The sequence below is a fragment of the Callithrix jacchus genome, chromosome 10 (genome assembly GCF_049354715.1).
Source record: "Callithrix jacchus isolate 240 chromosome 10, calJac240_pri, whole genome shotgun sequence".
In the NCBI taxonomy this organism is placed as follows: domain Eukaryota; kingdom Metazoa; phylum Chordata; class Mammalia; order Primates; family Cebidae; genus Callithrix; species Callithrix jacchus.
In genome coordinates this window covers 82,815,006-82,829,557 of record NC_133511.1, presented here as the reverse complement: position 1 = coordinate 82,829,557, position 14,552 = coordinate 82,815,006, and the positions used below count along the sequence as shown (strand labels likewise).

At 46.2% G+C, this 14,552-nt stretch overlaps 1 protein-coding gene across 30 annotated transcripts in view; it reads left to right on the top strand.

Moving 5' to 3' along the window:
• PLEKHA7 (pleckstrin homology domain containing A7) overlaps window positions 1–14,552 on the top strand; it is a 260,456-nt gene that overhangs the window by 230,076 nt on the left and 15,828 nt on the right. For 16 of the 30 annotated variants that reach the window (XR_013523322.1, XM_078340675.1, XM_035264202.3 and 13 more), the window contains 7 exons: window positions 1,325–1,405; window positions 4,905–4,973; window positions 5,138–5,218; window positions 6,058–6,207; window positions 6,796–6,897; window positions 12,557–12,665; window positions 12,868–13,094. Coding sequence is in view for 29 of the 30 variants with exons in the window: in XM_078340675.1 (XP_078196801.1) it covers window positions 1,325–1,405; window positions 4,905–4,973; window positions 5,138–5,218; window positions 6,058–6,207; window positions 6,796–6,897; window positions 12,557–12,665; window positions 12,868–13,094 (819 nt within the window). In the remaining variant the exon portion in view is untranslated. The remainder of the gene's footprint in view (window positions 1–1,324; window positions 1,406–4,904; window positions 4,974–5,137; window positions 5,219–6,057; window positions 6,208–6,795; window positions 6,898–12,556; window positions 12,666–12,867; window positions 13,095–14,552) is intronic. The other 14 variants (XM_078340689.1, XM_035264207.3, XM_035264206.3 and 11 more) reach the window with 1 other exon arrangement.

Below are 14,552 nucleotides of genomic sequence, written 5' to 3'. Positions count from 1 at the left end.
ACTCTTCCTGACTGTTTGAATCTGAGATCAGGACTTTTCTGTTCTGAATCTGTTTCCAAAATTGGCTTCTGGGACAGTTTTTAAAGTTGTGATTGGGTATGCCACATACTTCAGAATCAGCTTGATAAAAACACAGATCTGGAGGGTTCTATCACATTAGACACTCTGCTGCTCAGAATTCTGCATTTTTGTCAAGCTCTAGACTGACTCTTGTGCATATTAGGGTTTGAGGTCTGTTGTTCTGGAGAAAAATTATTAACTTTGGCTATGAATGAGAACTATTGGGGAACTTTAACAATGAATATAAAGGTCTTGGTCCTACCCCTTAGAGACTGTGATTTAATTGGTAATACTGTTAAATTAAAAAAAAAAAAAACAATAACACTCCTTAGGTATTTCTAATGCACATCCAAGGTCAAGGTTAAGAAACATTATTTTGAAGTAATGGCTTTCAAAATGTGATCCTCAGACTGAAAGTATCAATAATACCTGGACATTCATTAGAAATGCAAAATCTTGGGTCACACCTCAGATCTGCACCACGAGAAACCTCCAGGGATAGGGCCCAGCAAATCTGTATTTGCCTTCCAGCTGATCCTGATGCATGCTAAAGTTTAAGAACCCCTGTTTTAGGGCAGTGATTCTCAATCCTGGCTGCACATTGGAATCACCCAGGAGAGTGTTTAAGAATACCAATGTCCAGGGCCCATCCCAGACCAGTTATATCAGAATCTCTTGGGGTGGGACTCAGACATTGGTATTTTTTAAAGCTCTCCCAGTGATTCCAATGTTCTAGATAATGAGAACAGTGTTCCCAAAAAGGAGCTGTAAGCATTTGGCACCATGGGTAAGACATAATTGTGTAGACGCATCACAGTTATGGTGGAACTTAGGGTTGGGTGCATTGGGTGAGGGTGGAGTAATGCATGGCACTATTTTAAACTGGTATCTTACAGAATGTGATGGGGGAGGACAAAGGAAGAAGCAAGTTCCCTTCTATGATGTTCCTCCTTGCCTTCTGCAGCAGAACCAGGAAGGAAATGAATACTGAAATTGGCACTCCCACGTAAACCAGCCTGTGCACAGGTCCCTTCAGACAGCATATAACATTTTATAAAAATGAGAGACAAGACCCTGTGGCCCATGGGAATAACATTCACAGGCCCATGGAAGTAGCATCACCAAGATTCAGACCTGGTTGTTTGAATTGCACAGCCTCCTTAAAGTTTTCCCTTTGCCAGTTCCCCAAATTCTGGCTGCTTCAAGTGTCATTTAATGTCTCACCTGTTGCGTTTTGTTGTATTTGCCTTTTTGTTTGGAACAGATTAAAAATAATGAACCTTTGATCAACGTGCTTTACAAAGTGCTGAAGAAGTCAGCACGGGGCTGTCGGCCCAGGAGAAGCGTAAGATGATCTGATCCGTGTCTCCGAGCGGGGTCATTCCATTGCTTCTGGCTCCGTGCCGACTTCATCACTTGCTTAACCAGTTGCTCTCCTGACTGCCCCAGGCTTCCCGCAAGTCATTTTGGTTTATTTTCTTTCAAATGAAGCTCTTTTCAGCATTTTGGCTGATGCACCAAGCTGAGCCTCTCATCTGTGGTTTTCTGTGACTCCATGTTTTGTGCTGCCAAGGGTGGGGGAGCTTGCCTGGCTTGCCACCAGCTCATGTTGTGTTTCCATCATCACGTGTCTGCCTCCATGGCGAGGGCTCACCCAGACAGAGTTGAGCATGAGTTTCTTGGGAGGGAACAGCAATTACTGGTCACCTTCCAAGAGTTAGGGTATCCTCAGATTCCATGGTGGCCCTGAGATTAGGTGGCACTTTTTGAGGGCAGGGAGTTGGTATTTCGATAACAGCCTGGAGCTGGGCTAGAATAAAATGCAACCCCGTGCCCATACCCTCTTTAATTGATGCAGAAGTAGGGACTGCAGTGTGGCCAGCTCTCGTAGTATTCCAGGGGAGGCTGCAGATCAGGAAGCATGTTGTGTCCAACCATCCTGAGCCCTGAGAAAGTGGGTTGGGATGTGGTGGAGGGGAAGGAAGATGCCTGGGTGGCCTTTGATTCCCCTGTGTGGAGAGACTCTTTCACGTGGATGAGTGCCCCTAGCCTTTCTTTTTCTGATGTCAGAGATGCTTGGGGAATCCAGAGTTGATGTTTTAAGTGTATTTAAACATTGCTCTCACAAACACACTTTTAAAAGGAAAATTAGATGTAATATTGTACATGTGGATATGATATTTCTTAGTAGCCTCTGCTCTCTTGAGCAGAGCCAAATTCAAAAGCGTAAAGGTCTTCTGAGCTGTAGGAGCAGCTCTCAGTAAGCCCATGCTCTAAAGCCTGTGACCTTCCGTCCATAGGAGGCAGAGCCAGCTCATGTTACTTTGACACATTCATGAACTTCCTAAGTAAACATTGCCCGACTGTCCTCAATATGCTAGGCCCTGGCCAGGCTTTGAGGATACAAAGGAAAGGGATTGGTCTCCACAGCACCCCCTAATTAGGTAACTCTGTAGTGAGGAGAGACAAATGAGCAAAAAGAACATTGTACTCTGATGTGCTAAGTACTGTAGTAGCGGCAGATGCAACGTGTGGGAAGAGCACCCTGAAGGGCACCACCCCCAGTTAAAGGGAGAGAAGAGATGTAAGTACCTCGTCTCTGTCATGTTTATAGTCCTTTGAATTCCTAACCTACAACACCTAATAAGCAGCACTTTAAAAAGGGACAAGAGAAATCTACTTCTTAGAAAAAGAGGTAGTACTAATATCCTGAGAGGGAGAAAAAAGGTTGAATGTATATTCAGTATTCTACGAAGGCAGCAAAGGGCATACTTTTAGAAAACTTTCCATCAAAAAGTGTAATTTAGAAGATTCAGCTTCTTCTCAAAACGCCCTTTTATATAAAATATCTCATTCTTTTCTTGATGGTGCTGGATAAATGAGGCATTGCTCAATTAGATTTTCTGCCTTGTTATTTAAGTATCAAAAAGATATCCTCTGTAAAAAGCTTCAGTGAAATAAGGGGAAGAGTTTTGCTGGGGGAAGAATCCCCCAAAGTGTGTCTCCATTTGAAAATGATTTCTGCCTAGGAAATGAGCACCAAAGGTCAGCTCCTTTGGAGAATAGACAGTCTCCTTGTCCTTGGGTTTGATGAAAGGACGATGACGTAGAGAGAAGACTTCACTGCTTTCACCTGCTTTTTCTCCTGGGTTCCCCTGAATTTAAAACCCATAGTCTGCCTGAGAAGTTCAGCTGTTTGTCATTTACCAGGATTAATTTCATGCCTGCCCACCCCCCACCCCCATTGCAGGAGAGAGCACAGTCTGTTTGTTTGTGGATCGTTGCAGTCTTGTGTTCTGCAACTGTGTGTATATGTGTATGTACACATAATCTGCCAGTCTGAAGAGCGGAATTTGGCTGGAGTTCTGTTTTTCCCAGGAACTCGACAACACTGACCTACATGTGTTTCCCTTTGACCTACATGCAATTCAATAAGCATTTGCTGAGTTTGTGCCAGGTCTTCTGTTCAGGGCTGACTTTACCAAGATACATAAAATAATGGTCTCGCCCTCCTCTGTACAACCAAAGGGATCATGGGAATGAGTGGGGCAGGTGTATAGCCCAGAATCAGTCCTCACCCCAAGGTAGGGAGAGATCCTCTCCCTTGACCTTTGGATTTGCTCATGATAATTTGCAGGGAGAAGGAGCATAGGATTAGGACAGGTGGGCACATGAAATGCTTGAGCACTGAGGGAAATGTTTGCCAATTTATTTCCACCCCCACTTCACACTGACAAACTCCCCAGAACTTACAGATAGAATGGGGAGAAATCCACAGCCTTCTCTCCAGCAGCTATCTGTCTATACGGGGACCTCCCTGCATAGCACACACACCACCTCTCTGCCACTGTTAGCTCCACCCTCCATTTCCCTGGTCAGATCTGAAAATTGAGTTCAGTGAGGTGGCTTCCCCTATACCAGGCACATTAGACTTGGCTCTCCCTGGCCTCATTTTGTCCATGGGACGGTGCATCTGTGAAAGTCACTACCCTCAGCCCCTGCATGACTTTTGGCAAGAAAGAGACTAGGGGAAGTGGAAAAATGGGATAAGTCAGATTTAGATTCTCAGGAGTCAGTGGGAGACGGGCAGTATATTGCCTACTTTGAGTCAAGTGAGGGACGGGAAATGTGAAATCCCATTGGCCCACAAGTGTGGGTGACTTTTATGTATTGCTCTGTGGTTTTCTTTCTTGTAATTTATACAAGTACAGCCTAGCCTCAGTTATTCAGGAAACAATTAAAAAACCTACTGGGAACTTGCCAGGTTCCTTTTTTCCTTGGCCAGGTCTTCTTCCCAAATGGCACAGGGTGAGGAAGGCTGGCCTTACCCATGGGGGAGTGGGCTGCTCAGAGACTCCCTTAAGCTAAGGCTTGACAATGGCGAAGGTATTTGTTTGTTCCTCTGGGTCCACCCATCTCACCACCCCGGGCAGGACCAGGACGTGATGGGCTTCTGTAACTTGTGTTTGTTCCCAGGTTCAGTAGCACACCTCTGTCTTATCAGTGGCAAATCTTCCAAGATTCATGCTGGTTTTTCACCTTCATTTTAGGCAAATACATACTTTAAAAATTGATGATCCTATAACTTGAACATCTACATTTTCTTTAATTCAGAGGACTTACCAGTGTTATACTAGAATCATGAAAAGGTTTGGTGCTTTTCCTAAAATGAAATAGGCATAGAAATAGAGCAAATATGGCCCAAGTTTTTGCCCCTGTCCTGCTGTGACCCTATCTGCCACTGCCAAGGGCTTCCACACCATCCGTTGTAGGATGAATTTTCTTTCCCGAGTTCTGATCTCAAACACCATGGTTAAATCTCTTTTAAATTGTTCACCTCCCAGATGACAGGCCGGGACCTTCTTAAGGATCGAAGTCTGAAGCCTGTGAAGATCGCGGAGAGCGACATTGATGTGAGTGAGCAGAGTGACATGCTGATCCCTCAGCTGCCTCCTGGGTGAACAGCTTTAGGCAGGGCTTGGATGGTTCTGTAGCCAAAGGCTACCTGATCACGATTTCAAGGTCATGTCCTTTTCTCATCATCCCAGGCCCTCTCCCACCCTGTTCTTGCTTTTAGGTCAAACTGAGCATCTTCTGCGAACAAGACAGGATCCTCCAGGACTTGGAAGACAAGATACGAGCCCTTAAGGAGAACAAAGTACGTGTCAGTTTTGAATAACCTTGGGATGAGCAGAGGGGCATTTTGTCCTGTCTTTCTTGAGACATAGACTGTACCATTATGTTAGTATTGAACAACACATGTTAGCTTATTTAAAAAGAAAATGCCCTTGTATTTAAATGGTGTTTCCTAGGGGTTTCTATCTTATAGAGACCCTCCTGCCCCCATTCTGCTTTGGCCCACCTCTCCCTGGAGGCCCTGTGAGGTGAACCTGGAAGAGAAGCTCCACTGGTTTATATGGATGACCCCAGGTCCCTGAACCCCAGGGAAGCAGGGTTCCTTTGGATAAAGTAGCTGCAGTCATTACAGGGCAGAGTCCTTTGCTTCCTAATGTGCCTTATCTCCTAGGCTCTGGACTGTGGAGGCAGCAAGTCTGGATGGGAGTGTAGGAATGGGCCTGGGACCACCAACATTTGGTCTTTTCTATTCTTAAAGTAATTTTTTTCCTTTTGCATTTTAGTAAGACATGATATTTGTGATACTGAAAGTTGAGAATATACTCTTTTCCCTAGGAGGTTAGAGAGGCTTTTTTTTTTAATTCTTTGTTTTATCCTCTTAGTTTATCCCATAAAGAGTTAGACAGCTGTATCCCCAGTTTATAGATGACGAAATTGAGGCCACAGAGCTGTTCGGTACTTTTCCCTAGAAAAGTACCAGAGTCACCACAGACCCTGACTGGTGTCAGCTCTGTGGACCCACAGCTCAGTGCTGGTCCCTTCAGCCTTGGTTAGGTCCAGTAGCTCTGGTTCCTGGTGTGGTATGGGGAGGTCTCTGGGGACTGTCCTATCCTGTTGCTCTTTAACCCTTCCTTGGTGTAGGACCAGCTAGAATCCGTGCTGGAGGTATTGCACAGACAGATGGAGCAGTACCGAGACCAGCCCCAGCACTTGGAGAAGATTGCCTACCAGCAGAAGTTGCTGCAGGAGGACCTGGTCCATATCCGAGCTGAGCTCTCCAGAGAGTCCACTGTGCGTAGAGGGTGGCAGACCCATCTTCCTCGGGACAGGCTGGGCGAGGGGCTGCTTTTCGCACCTCCCAAGATGTAGTTGAGTTGGCGTCCAGAGATAAGAGTCCTGAAATAGCAGAGCTTCTCCAGTAGCAGAACTGCCTGCTGACAGTAGATGACCTTGTCTGCGGGTGACATGTCTGCCTGTACGTGTGCCTTAGGCTGCTTACCACAGCGACTCTTGAAGGCCAGTGACATCCAGTGGGCCAGATTCCTCAGAGCTCCCTTCAAGGCTGATCCGTGATCTGCGTGCAGTTGATTCTAAGATGTCAGAATTTCCGCTTTTTCACTTGTCAGTCTGTTGTGATACAGTCCAGGGCTGAGAAAGCATCCTGAGGGTGGAAGAGGGGACAGTGCAGATGGCCAGGGTCAGAGCACAAATGAGAGGATGCCATGCTTCTTCCTGCTCCTGTCTCTGTCCCACCAGGCCTGCCAGGTCTCCTTCCCTCCTCCCCTGGCTAGGTAAGCATGGTTAGGAGTACAGGTACTCATGAGGCCTCCCAAGGGGCAGGGGATAACTGGGAACTGGAAGCATTTTCTTGGCCAACAGGAGATGGAAAACGCTTGGAATGAATACCTGAAGTTGGAGAATGATGTGGAACAGCTGAAGCAGACCCTGCAGGAGCAACACAGAAGAGCCTTTTTTTTCCAGGTGACCTGATACTTGTCCATCCCTTGGAACTCTTGATTTTTTTCCAAAAACCTTCACCTGTGGGGTCTGTGAGCACTGCTCAGAGGCCTTTTCTCGCTCCGCCCCAGATGCTCCACCCCTGTAAAGGAGCCACCCCAAGCTCTCCCTTGAAGATCCCTTCCCCGAGCCAGGCTGTGATGAGAAGCCTCACTCCCTTCCTCTCACCTCTCTGCTCTCAAAGAAAAGCTCTTGGGCGTTTTAAAAAGGGCTTTACTTCTGATCATTTGGGGTGATCATGATCACAGAGTGATCCATGTTCCCGTAGTTCTTGGCCCCATCTTAGGCTGCTAGCTCATTGCTTAGACAGCAGCAGGAAGCATCCACCCCTTCCCTCCTCTGATTCCTGGAGATAGATGTTATCACACCTCTAGCAGAGGGAGACAGTGTCAATTTTGTTCTTTGAGGCACTCTGGTGTCCAGGCAGTCATTTGCATGTCTGGAGGCCAGGCTGGGTGATACCCATCTCTGTGACCCCTGTCCCACTCAGGAAAGGTGGCCTTAGAACCCTGCCTCTTTACCCTTAAAAAATCAGGCCACCCCAATGATAGCTGCCTCTGTCCCCTAGAAGGGAGACAGTGAAAGGCCCTGTGTGGTTTTTCTTCTTCCATATTGTGTTCCTAGCTGCCCAGTGTTCCCCCACTGTGGTGCTTAACCAGGGTTTCACCCCACCTTCACAATTCTTTAAGTGGAAAGTAACCCGTTTTTGTCTCACCTCACTTAAGATCTATATCTTCTCCTTTCAGGGCTCTGACATAAGTGTGTTTGAATTCAGCAAGCATTAATTTGAGGCTTCCTGTGTATGAGGCACCGTGCTGGGCCACTTTTGGTGCTGACCTTGCTAATTGCTGAGCTAATTCTAACCAAGGCTCTTCGTTTAAGTGATTTAATGAGTATGTTGACTCTCCAGACATTAGCCTCCCCCCAGAAAGTTGAAGGAAATTCTGGAGGAGGTTTAGGTATGTGGGCCCTGAGGCTTTTCCCAGGGCCCTGCTGTCCCTCTGTTCATGCAGAGATGGTTCCCAGAGAGCCCTGTCTAGGACCACATGGAGGAGACCCTTGCCTGTGGCTCAGGGCTGGCCTGCAAGACCCTCTCCAGCACCTGTCTGTCTTCTGCTGCTGCTGGGGTTGTTTCCCTCCCATAATTTCTCTTCATCCACACTGGCTAACATTTCACTACTTTTTTGTAGCCCCAGCACTTACAGTAATGACTTGAAAATACTAGGTGAACGCTGTTGACAAAGTCCTTTAATTATTTCTGGTTATGAGCTCCTAAAACTGTCCGCCCAGGTATACCTATTTTCTTGGACCTCAGTGATCTGAATTTTTTTAGCAGTAATTTTTTTCCTTTATTTTTAGCAGTATTTTTTTTTTTAGCTTTTCGTTCTTTGTTTTTGTAATTACACAAATGATACATGAATAAGCGTCTTTGAAAAGGCCAAAACAATAAGAAGCAAAAACAAAAAAATGATATAAAAGCTCCTCTTCCCCCCTCCCTTTCTGCCCCATCACTCTGCCTATGTGACATCAGTGCTATCTGTTAACGTTGCTTTATAGACCATTTTCTATGCATTTCCAAAAATATGCACATGCATAGAAGCATATGATTTATTCAGGGCTGGGAGCAGGTAAAAGGCTTACTTAAAGAGGATCACACTTGTACACTATTTGGCAAGTCACTTTTTTGTCATAACCTGATATCATGGAAATTTTTCCAAGAAAGTTAACCCCAAATTTATTCTGCCCAATAAAATATAAATTAAAAGTAACTGAAATTCAAAATGTATCCTCATCTTAATCAGACTCCTTCAAGTGCCCCATATCCACGTGTGGCTGTTGGCTACTGTATTGAGTAGCACCAGTCTAAGAAAATCAAATTCATTCTTCTTGACTATTACAGACTATTTCATAGTCTGGGTGTTTCCTGCTTTACCTAACCATTCCTTTTCTGATGGCATTTAATTATTTTCAGTGTTTTTTTTTAATAGATGGTGTTGTGGTTAGGATTCATGTAATTACCTTTTCATATTTGTTTGCAAGTATCTAAGATAGGCTCCTAAGAGTGGACTTGCTGGGGTTGAAATGAGTTTACATCTTCAAAGTTGATGGATATGCCAAGCCACCTTCTAAAGGGCTGCATCTGTTTACCTTTCCACCCACAGCAGATGAAAGTACTGACTCTATTTGCCCACATCCTTGTCAGCATTTGCAATCAATCTTTCTAGTCTTGCCTGTCTACTAAATGACATCTTGTTTTAATTTGCATTTATTTAGTTATTAGCAGGTGAAACATCTATTCATATGATTTTTGACCACTTGTGTCTCTACTGTGCCTTATATCATGATGGTTTAACAAAGAGCAGGCCAGAATTCTTTTTTCCCCTTCCCTCTAAAAAGCAAATAGAACACTGTGACAGGTCTTTGTGACAGACTCCCTGGAGAACTCAGCCCCATGAGTTACTCTCAGGTAGGCCAGCCTAGAGCCTGCAGCTTGATTTCCACCTTGCCTGCAGCATTGCTCACACTTTCCCTAAGTGGCGCAGTGACCTGGGAAGCTCACAAAGCCCTGCTTTGAGCAGGTACTGTGCTAGCTTCTTTGGTGTCATCCTAGGCCAGGCAGGCTGTTAGAGCCTTAGATAAATCATCAGCACTGCAGATACACTTGCAGCCCTATATGCAGATTCTTAGTAACAGGGCTTAGAAACTCACCTCCCTGGAGCCTAGTTGGCTCCAGGAAAATAGTCATTTCAGTCAAGGCTAAAACAGTGAGTTCAAGGCTTTGTTGAAAACAGCACATAGGAGCCTTTCTGCCCATTGTGGTGCAAGGAGGCAGGAATGAAACTCCACTCCCTTGTTTCCCAAAACCTCCCCTCATTATGAAGGCCTCAAATTCTGTCACCCTTGGAGAAGGATAGGGATTCTCCAACCTTTTTTCTTCTCTGCTCTTTGATTTTCTTTCACATGCAGGGGTGACAGAAAGGCATAAGGGGAGCAAGAGAGTGGCTCACAGAGGGGCTTTGCCAGGGAGCTCTGGAGGAGGAAGGGGACTACATTTAATCCCTTTCTTTACCTGTTCCCAACACTCAGCTTGGGGACTTTGGCCTTAGAGGTCATCCTCTTACACACACATACTTTGGGCTCAGTAATACACCTGTCTGTTTTAGGATGCTCATGCATTGGCATGGAGCTAAGAATCAAGCCCATTATTTGCTTCAGACCCAAGGATGTGCTTTATGTTGGAGGGGTCGAGAGAGAGTGAGAACTGTGAGCCCCTTTGGGTCAGGAGGCTTTGGACATCTGTTGTCACGGCTGTTGGAGAGTATTTGCTCAGGGAATTTTACATGACTGGTCCTTTACTCATGTAGCATGTGTGCACTGAGAACTGTTAAATGCCAGGCCCTGTAGGGGATGGATCAAGGAGCAGCATCGGGCAGGTCCTCGAGGCTCATGCTGTGCGAGAACTCTTCCAGTTGATGGGTAGCTGGGTGCCTTGAGAGGAAATGAGGTGGGAGCCTGCCTTTATTTTAGTCCATGGGGTGGGACCAAGGCTCTCTTTTCCCAATCATAACTTAAAAGTCAAGAGAATACTATATTTGATGTTTAAACCACCCCATCAAGAGATGGCCACAGTCCCTTAGCCACATCAGACCCCTCCACACCTCTTTTAGATCCTTTTCCCATTCGATTTTGGTTGTCACTTGTCAGAATGCACATGATCATATCACCTAGGTCCTTCCACATTGTATTCTTTGGAGTTTATTATTTTTTTAAATTGACACATAAAAATTGTACTCTTATCATACTAAAAAAATTAACAGCTTAATCATATAATTCACATGCAATAAAATTAACCCCTTTGGCTGGTCATGGTGGCTCATGGCTATAATCCCAGCACTTTGGGAGGCCAAGGCAGGAGGACCACTGGGAACCAGTAGTTCAAGACCATCCTGGGCAACATAATGAGACCCCTGTCTCTACAAATAACCAAGAAAAAGAAAAAGAAAGAAAAAGAAAAACTAGCCAGGCCTGTTGGCATGCTTCAGTAGTCTTAGCTACTTGGGAGTCCAAGGTGGGGGGATCACTTGAGCCCAGGAGTTTGAGGTTACAATGAGCTGTCACCAACTAAGACGAAGCCCGAAGTTGTGACATCTCAGAGCTGAACGCCATTGTTTCCTCTGTGTTCTCAGATCACCTTCTCCTGGGAGAGAACCTCCTGGGAAAACTTGGGGAAAGGGACCCAGCCAGAGTCCTAAAGGAGTCCTTCGTCACAAGCAGTTAAAAACAAAGTGACCCTGTCTCCAAAAAAAAAAAAAAAAATACATTCACCGTCTTAAAGTATACATATCAGTGGTTGTTGGTATATTCACAGCATTGCCGTCACCATAATCAATTTTATAACACTTCATTATTCCCCAACAGAAACCCCGTATCCATTAGCAGTCACTCCCATCCCCACAGCATCCCCTCTGCCCTAGCCAAACACGAATTTTCTTTCAGTTTCTACTGATTTGACTAGTCTGGACATTTCTTGTAAATTGAATCATATAATGTGTGGCATCTTGTGACTGGCTTCTTTCCCTCACGTGTTTTCAAGGATCATCCTTGTTGTAGCATGTATCAGTACTTCATTCCTTTTTATTGCCAACTAATATTCCATTCCACACTGTATTTTTAACTAAACCTCAAATTCAGGTTCAGCTCTGACTTTTAAAAAGTGTTTTTTATATCCTAGAGATGGTGTAAACTCTAGTCCTTGCCTTTCCTTCTGCCATGGTTACATAAGGCAGTGCCTTTAAAAAATTTATGGTAAAATACACAGAACATAAATTTTACCATCTTTATTATTATTATTTTGTTGAGACCCGGTCTCGTTTGCCAGGCTGGAGTGCAGTGGTGCGATCTCAGCTCACTGCAACCTCTGCCTCTGGGGTTCAAGTGATTCTTGTGCCTCAGCCTCCGAATAGCTGGGATTACAGGAGCTTGCCACCATGCTCGGCTAATTTTTGTATTTTTAGTAGAGCAGGGTTTCACATGTTGGCCAGGCTAGTCTCGAACTCCTGGACTCAAGTGTTCCACCGCCTTGGCCTCCCAAAGTGTGGGAATTACAGACAGGAGCCATTGTGCCTGGCTCATCTCAATTATTTTTAAGTATACAGTTCAGTGGTGTTAAGTATATTCACATTTTTGTGCACCCAATCTCCAGAACTTTTTATCTTGTATAACTGAAACTCTACACACATTAAATAGTTCTCCATTCTTCCCTCTCTTCACCCCTGGCAACCACTGTTGTACTTCCTGTCTCTATGAAATTGACTACTCTAAGTACATCATACAATATTTTAGTGCAATGGCACAGTGTTTACGGCAGTCTATTTTTAAATTAGGTAGGCAAGCTGGACTGGTAAAAGCTACTCTGAAATTCCTCCCTGCATCTTGGGCATTTTCTATATCTATGCTTCCTTAGGAAGCTGTGAAACAGACTTGGCTCTAGCATTAGCGGGGTTTCCAGAGGGGATGCTGCCCTCCAGCGCAGGGGGCTCTGTCTGAAATGGTAGGATAAGTCCTAAGAAGAAACTTCTCGTGAGGAGCTAAGAAGGCAAACCCACCACATTGTCTCCCTCAGGAGAAATCGCAGATACAGAAAGATCTATGGAGAATTGAAGATGTCATTGCAGGCCTCAGTGCAAATAAAGAGAACTTCAGAATCCTTGTGGAGTCAGTCAAAAATCCAGGTGAGCTGTTCATCTTCCTGGGTGCAGGGGGATCTGGGTGGAGGGGTGGCAGGGAGAGGGTGGAAGTCTGGGAACCAGGTGGGTGGACTGGCCCTTGGGGAGGTCAGGTCTTTGAGGTGCTAAGTCACTCCACTCGTCCCACTCCCCCTTCCAAGGAAGGGGGTCTTGGTTCCATCCTGTGCTTTTCTTCTGCGCCTCTTAGAGAGAAAAACGGTGCCTTTGTTTCCTCATCCGCCTGTGCCTTCACTCTCAACTTCTGAGAGCAAGCCGCCCCCACAGCCCAGTCCTCCCACCAGCCCTGTGCGGACCCCTTTGGAGGTTCGACTCTTCCCCCAGCTGCAAACCTACATGCCGTACCGACCTCACCCACCCCAGCTGAGGAAAGTGACATCCCCCCTTCAGTCACCAACTAAGATGAAGCCCAAAGTTGTAAGTAGTGATGTCTCGGAGCTGAACGCCATTGTTTCCTCTGTGTCCTCAGATCACCTTCTCCTGGGAGAGAAGCTCCTGGGAAGACCTGGGGAAACCCAGCCGGTGTCCTAAAGGAGTCCTTAGTCAAAAGCAGTTAAGTAGTATTTCCAGGCCGGGTGCAGTGGCTCAAGCCTGTAATCCAGCACTTTGGGAGGCCGAGGCAGGTGGATCACGAGGTCAAGAGATCGAGACCATCCTAGTCAACATGGTGAAACCCCGTCTCTACTAAAAATACAAAAAAAAATTAGCTGGGCGTGGTGGCGTGTGCCTGTTATCCCAGCTACTCAGGAGGCTGAGGCAGGAGAATTGCCTGAACCCAGGAGGCAGAGGTTGCGGTGAGCCGAGATCGCACCATTGCACTCCAGCCTGGGTAACAAGAGCGAAACGCCGTCTCAAACAAAACAAAACAAAACAAAAAAGTAGTATTTCCCTGCTGTTGTGCCTTAGACTCTCAGAACTGGAAGACCCCTGAAAGATGATGTAACCCAACTCTCCCATTTTGCAGTTGGGAAAACTGAGGCCCACCGAGAAGTGACTGTGCTGAGGAGGGTGGAGTTTGTGGTCTGCACTGTGCAGAGAGGTGTGTGGCTGTGGGCAAGGCTGTCCCCATGTAAGCCTTTGTGCAAATCTGCAGGGGGCTCTCCTGCAGTTACACAGCCTGTGGGCAGTGAGCTCACTCCAGTGGAAAAGTCCTTCCCTTCACCTGCCGCTGAGCACTGGGCTGGGTCGTGAGGATGCTTTGATGTTTAAAATAACCTCACAGAGTATACACAGGCAGGGCAATATCCCCATTCCACAGAGAAGAAAAAGCCTAAATTGTTGACATTTGCTCAATATTGCCATGCTAACTAGTGAATCCAATCACATTTCCTGGCCCTTCTCTTTTATTCTGTGGCATCTACCATCTAACTGGGCCTTCAATCCCAGATCTGGTCTGTGGCCTCTGTGCTGACTGGGCCAGCACCTGGATTTGCCTAGAATAGAAAGGGGCCAAGCTCTTAGCAGTGTCTGGGAATGCAGGAGACTTTAAGGAAACAGGAGATGTGGTCAGGTCCTAAGAGAGCTCACGCCTCCAGGGCCAGGCCAGCCTTGGCTGGAGAACACAAGGAGGCTGGTCCCAGTGCAGGGAAGCCATAGCAGAGTGGACCTTGGAATGGGGACCTCCAGATTTTTACCAACAAAGGCTTGGAGGAGACTCACTTGGGCACCACGTGTGCCTGAACCTCTGATGAGGTCAGTGCACAATGCTGGGTAAAACACATGAGTTCTGGTACCCTGGTCCTCACCATCTACCTGTTTCCAGCCATGGCCCAGAGCCCAGAGCTGGACTCAGTGTGGCCCAGCACCCAGCCAGAGAGTCACTGTGGATTTCAACATCTTGAGATCTCCTTCCCAATCCCAGATCCAAGAGGTGGA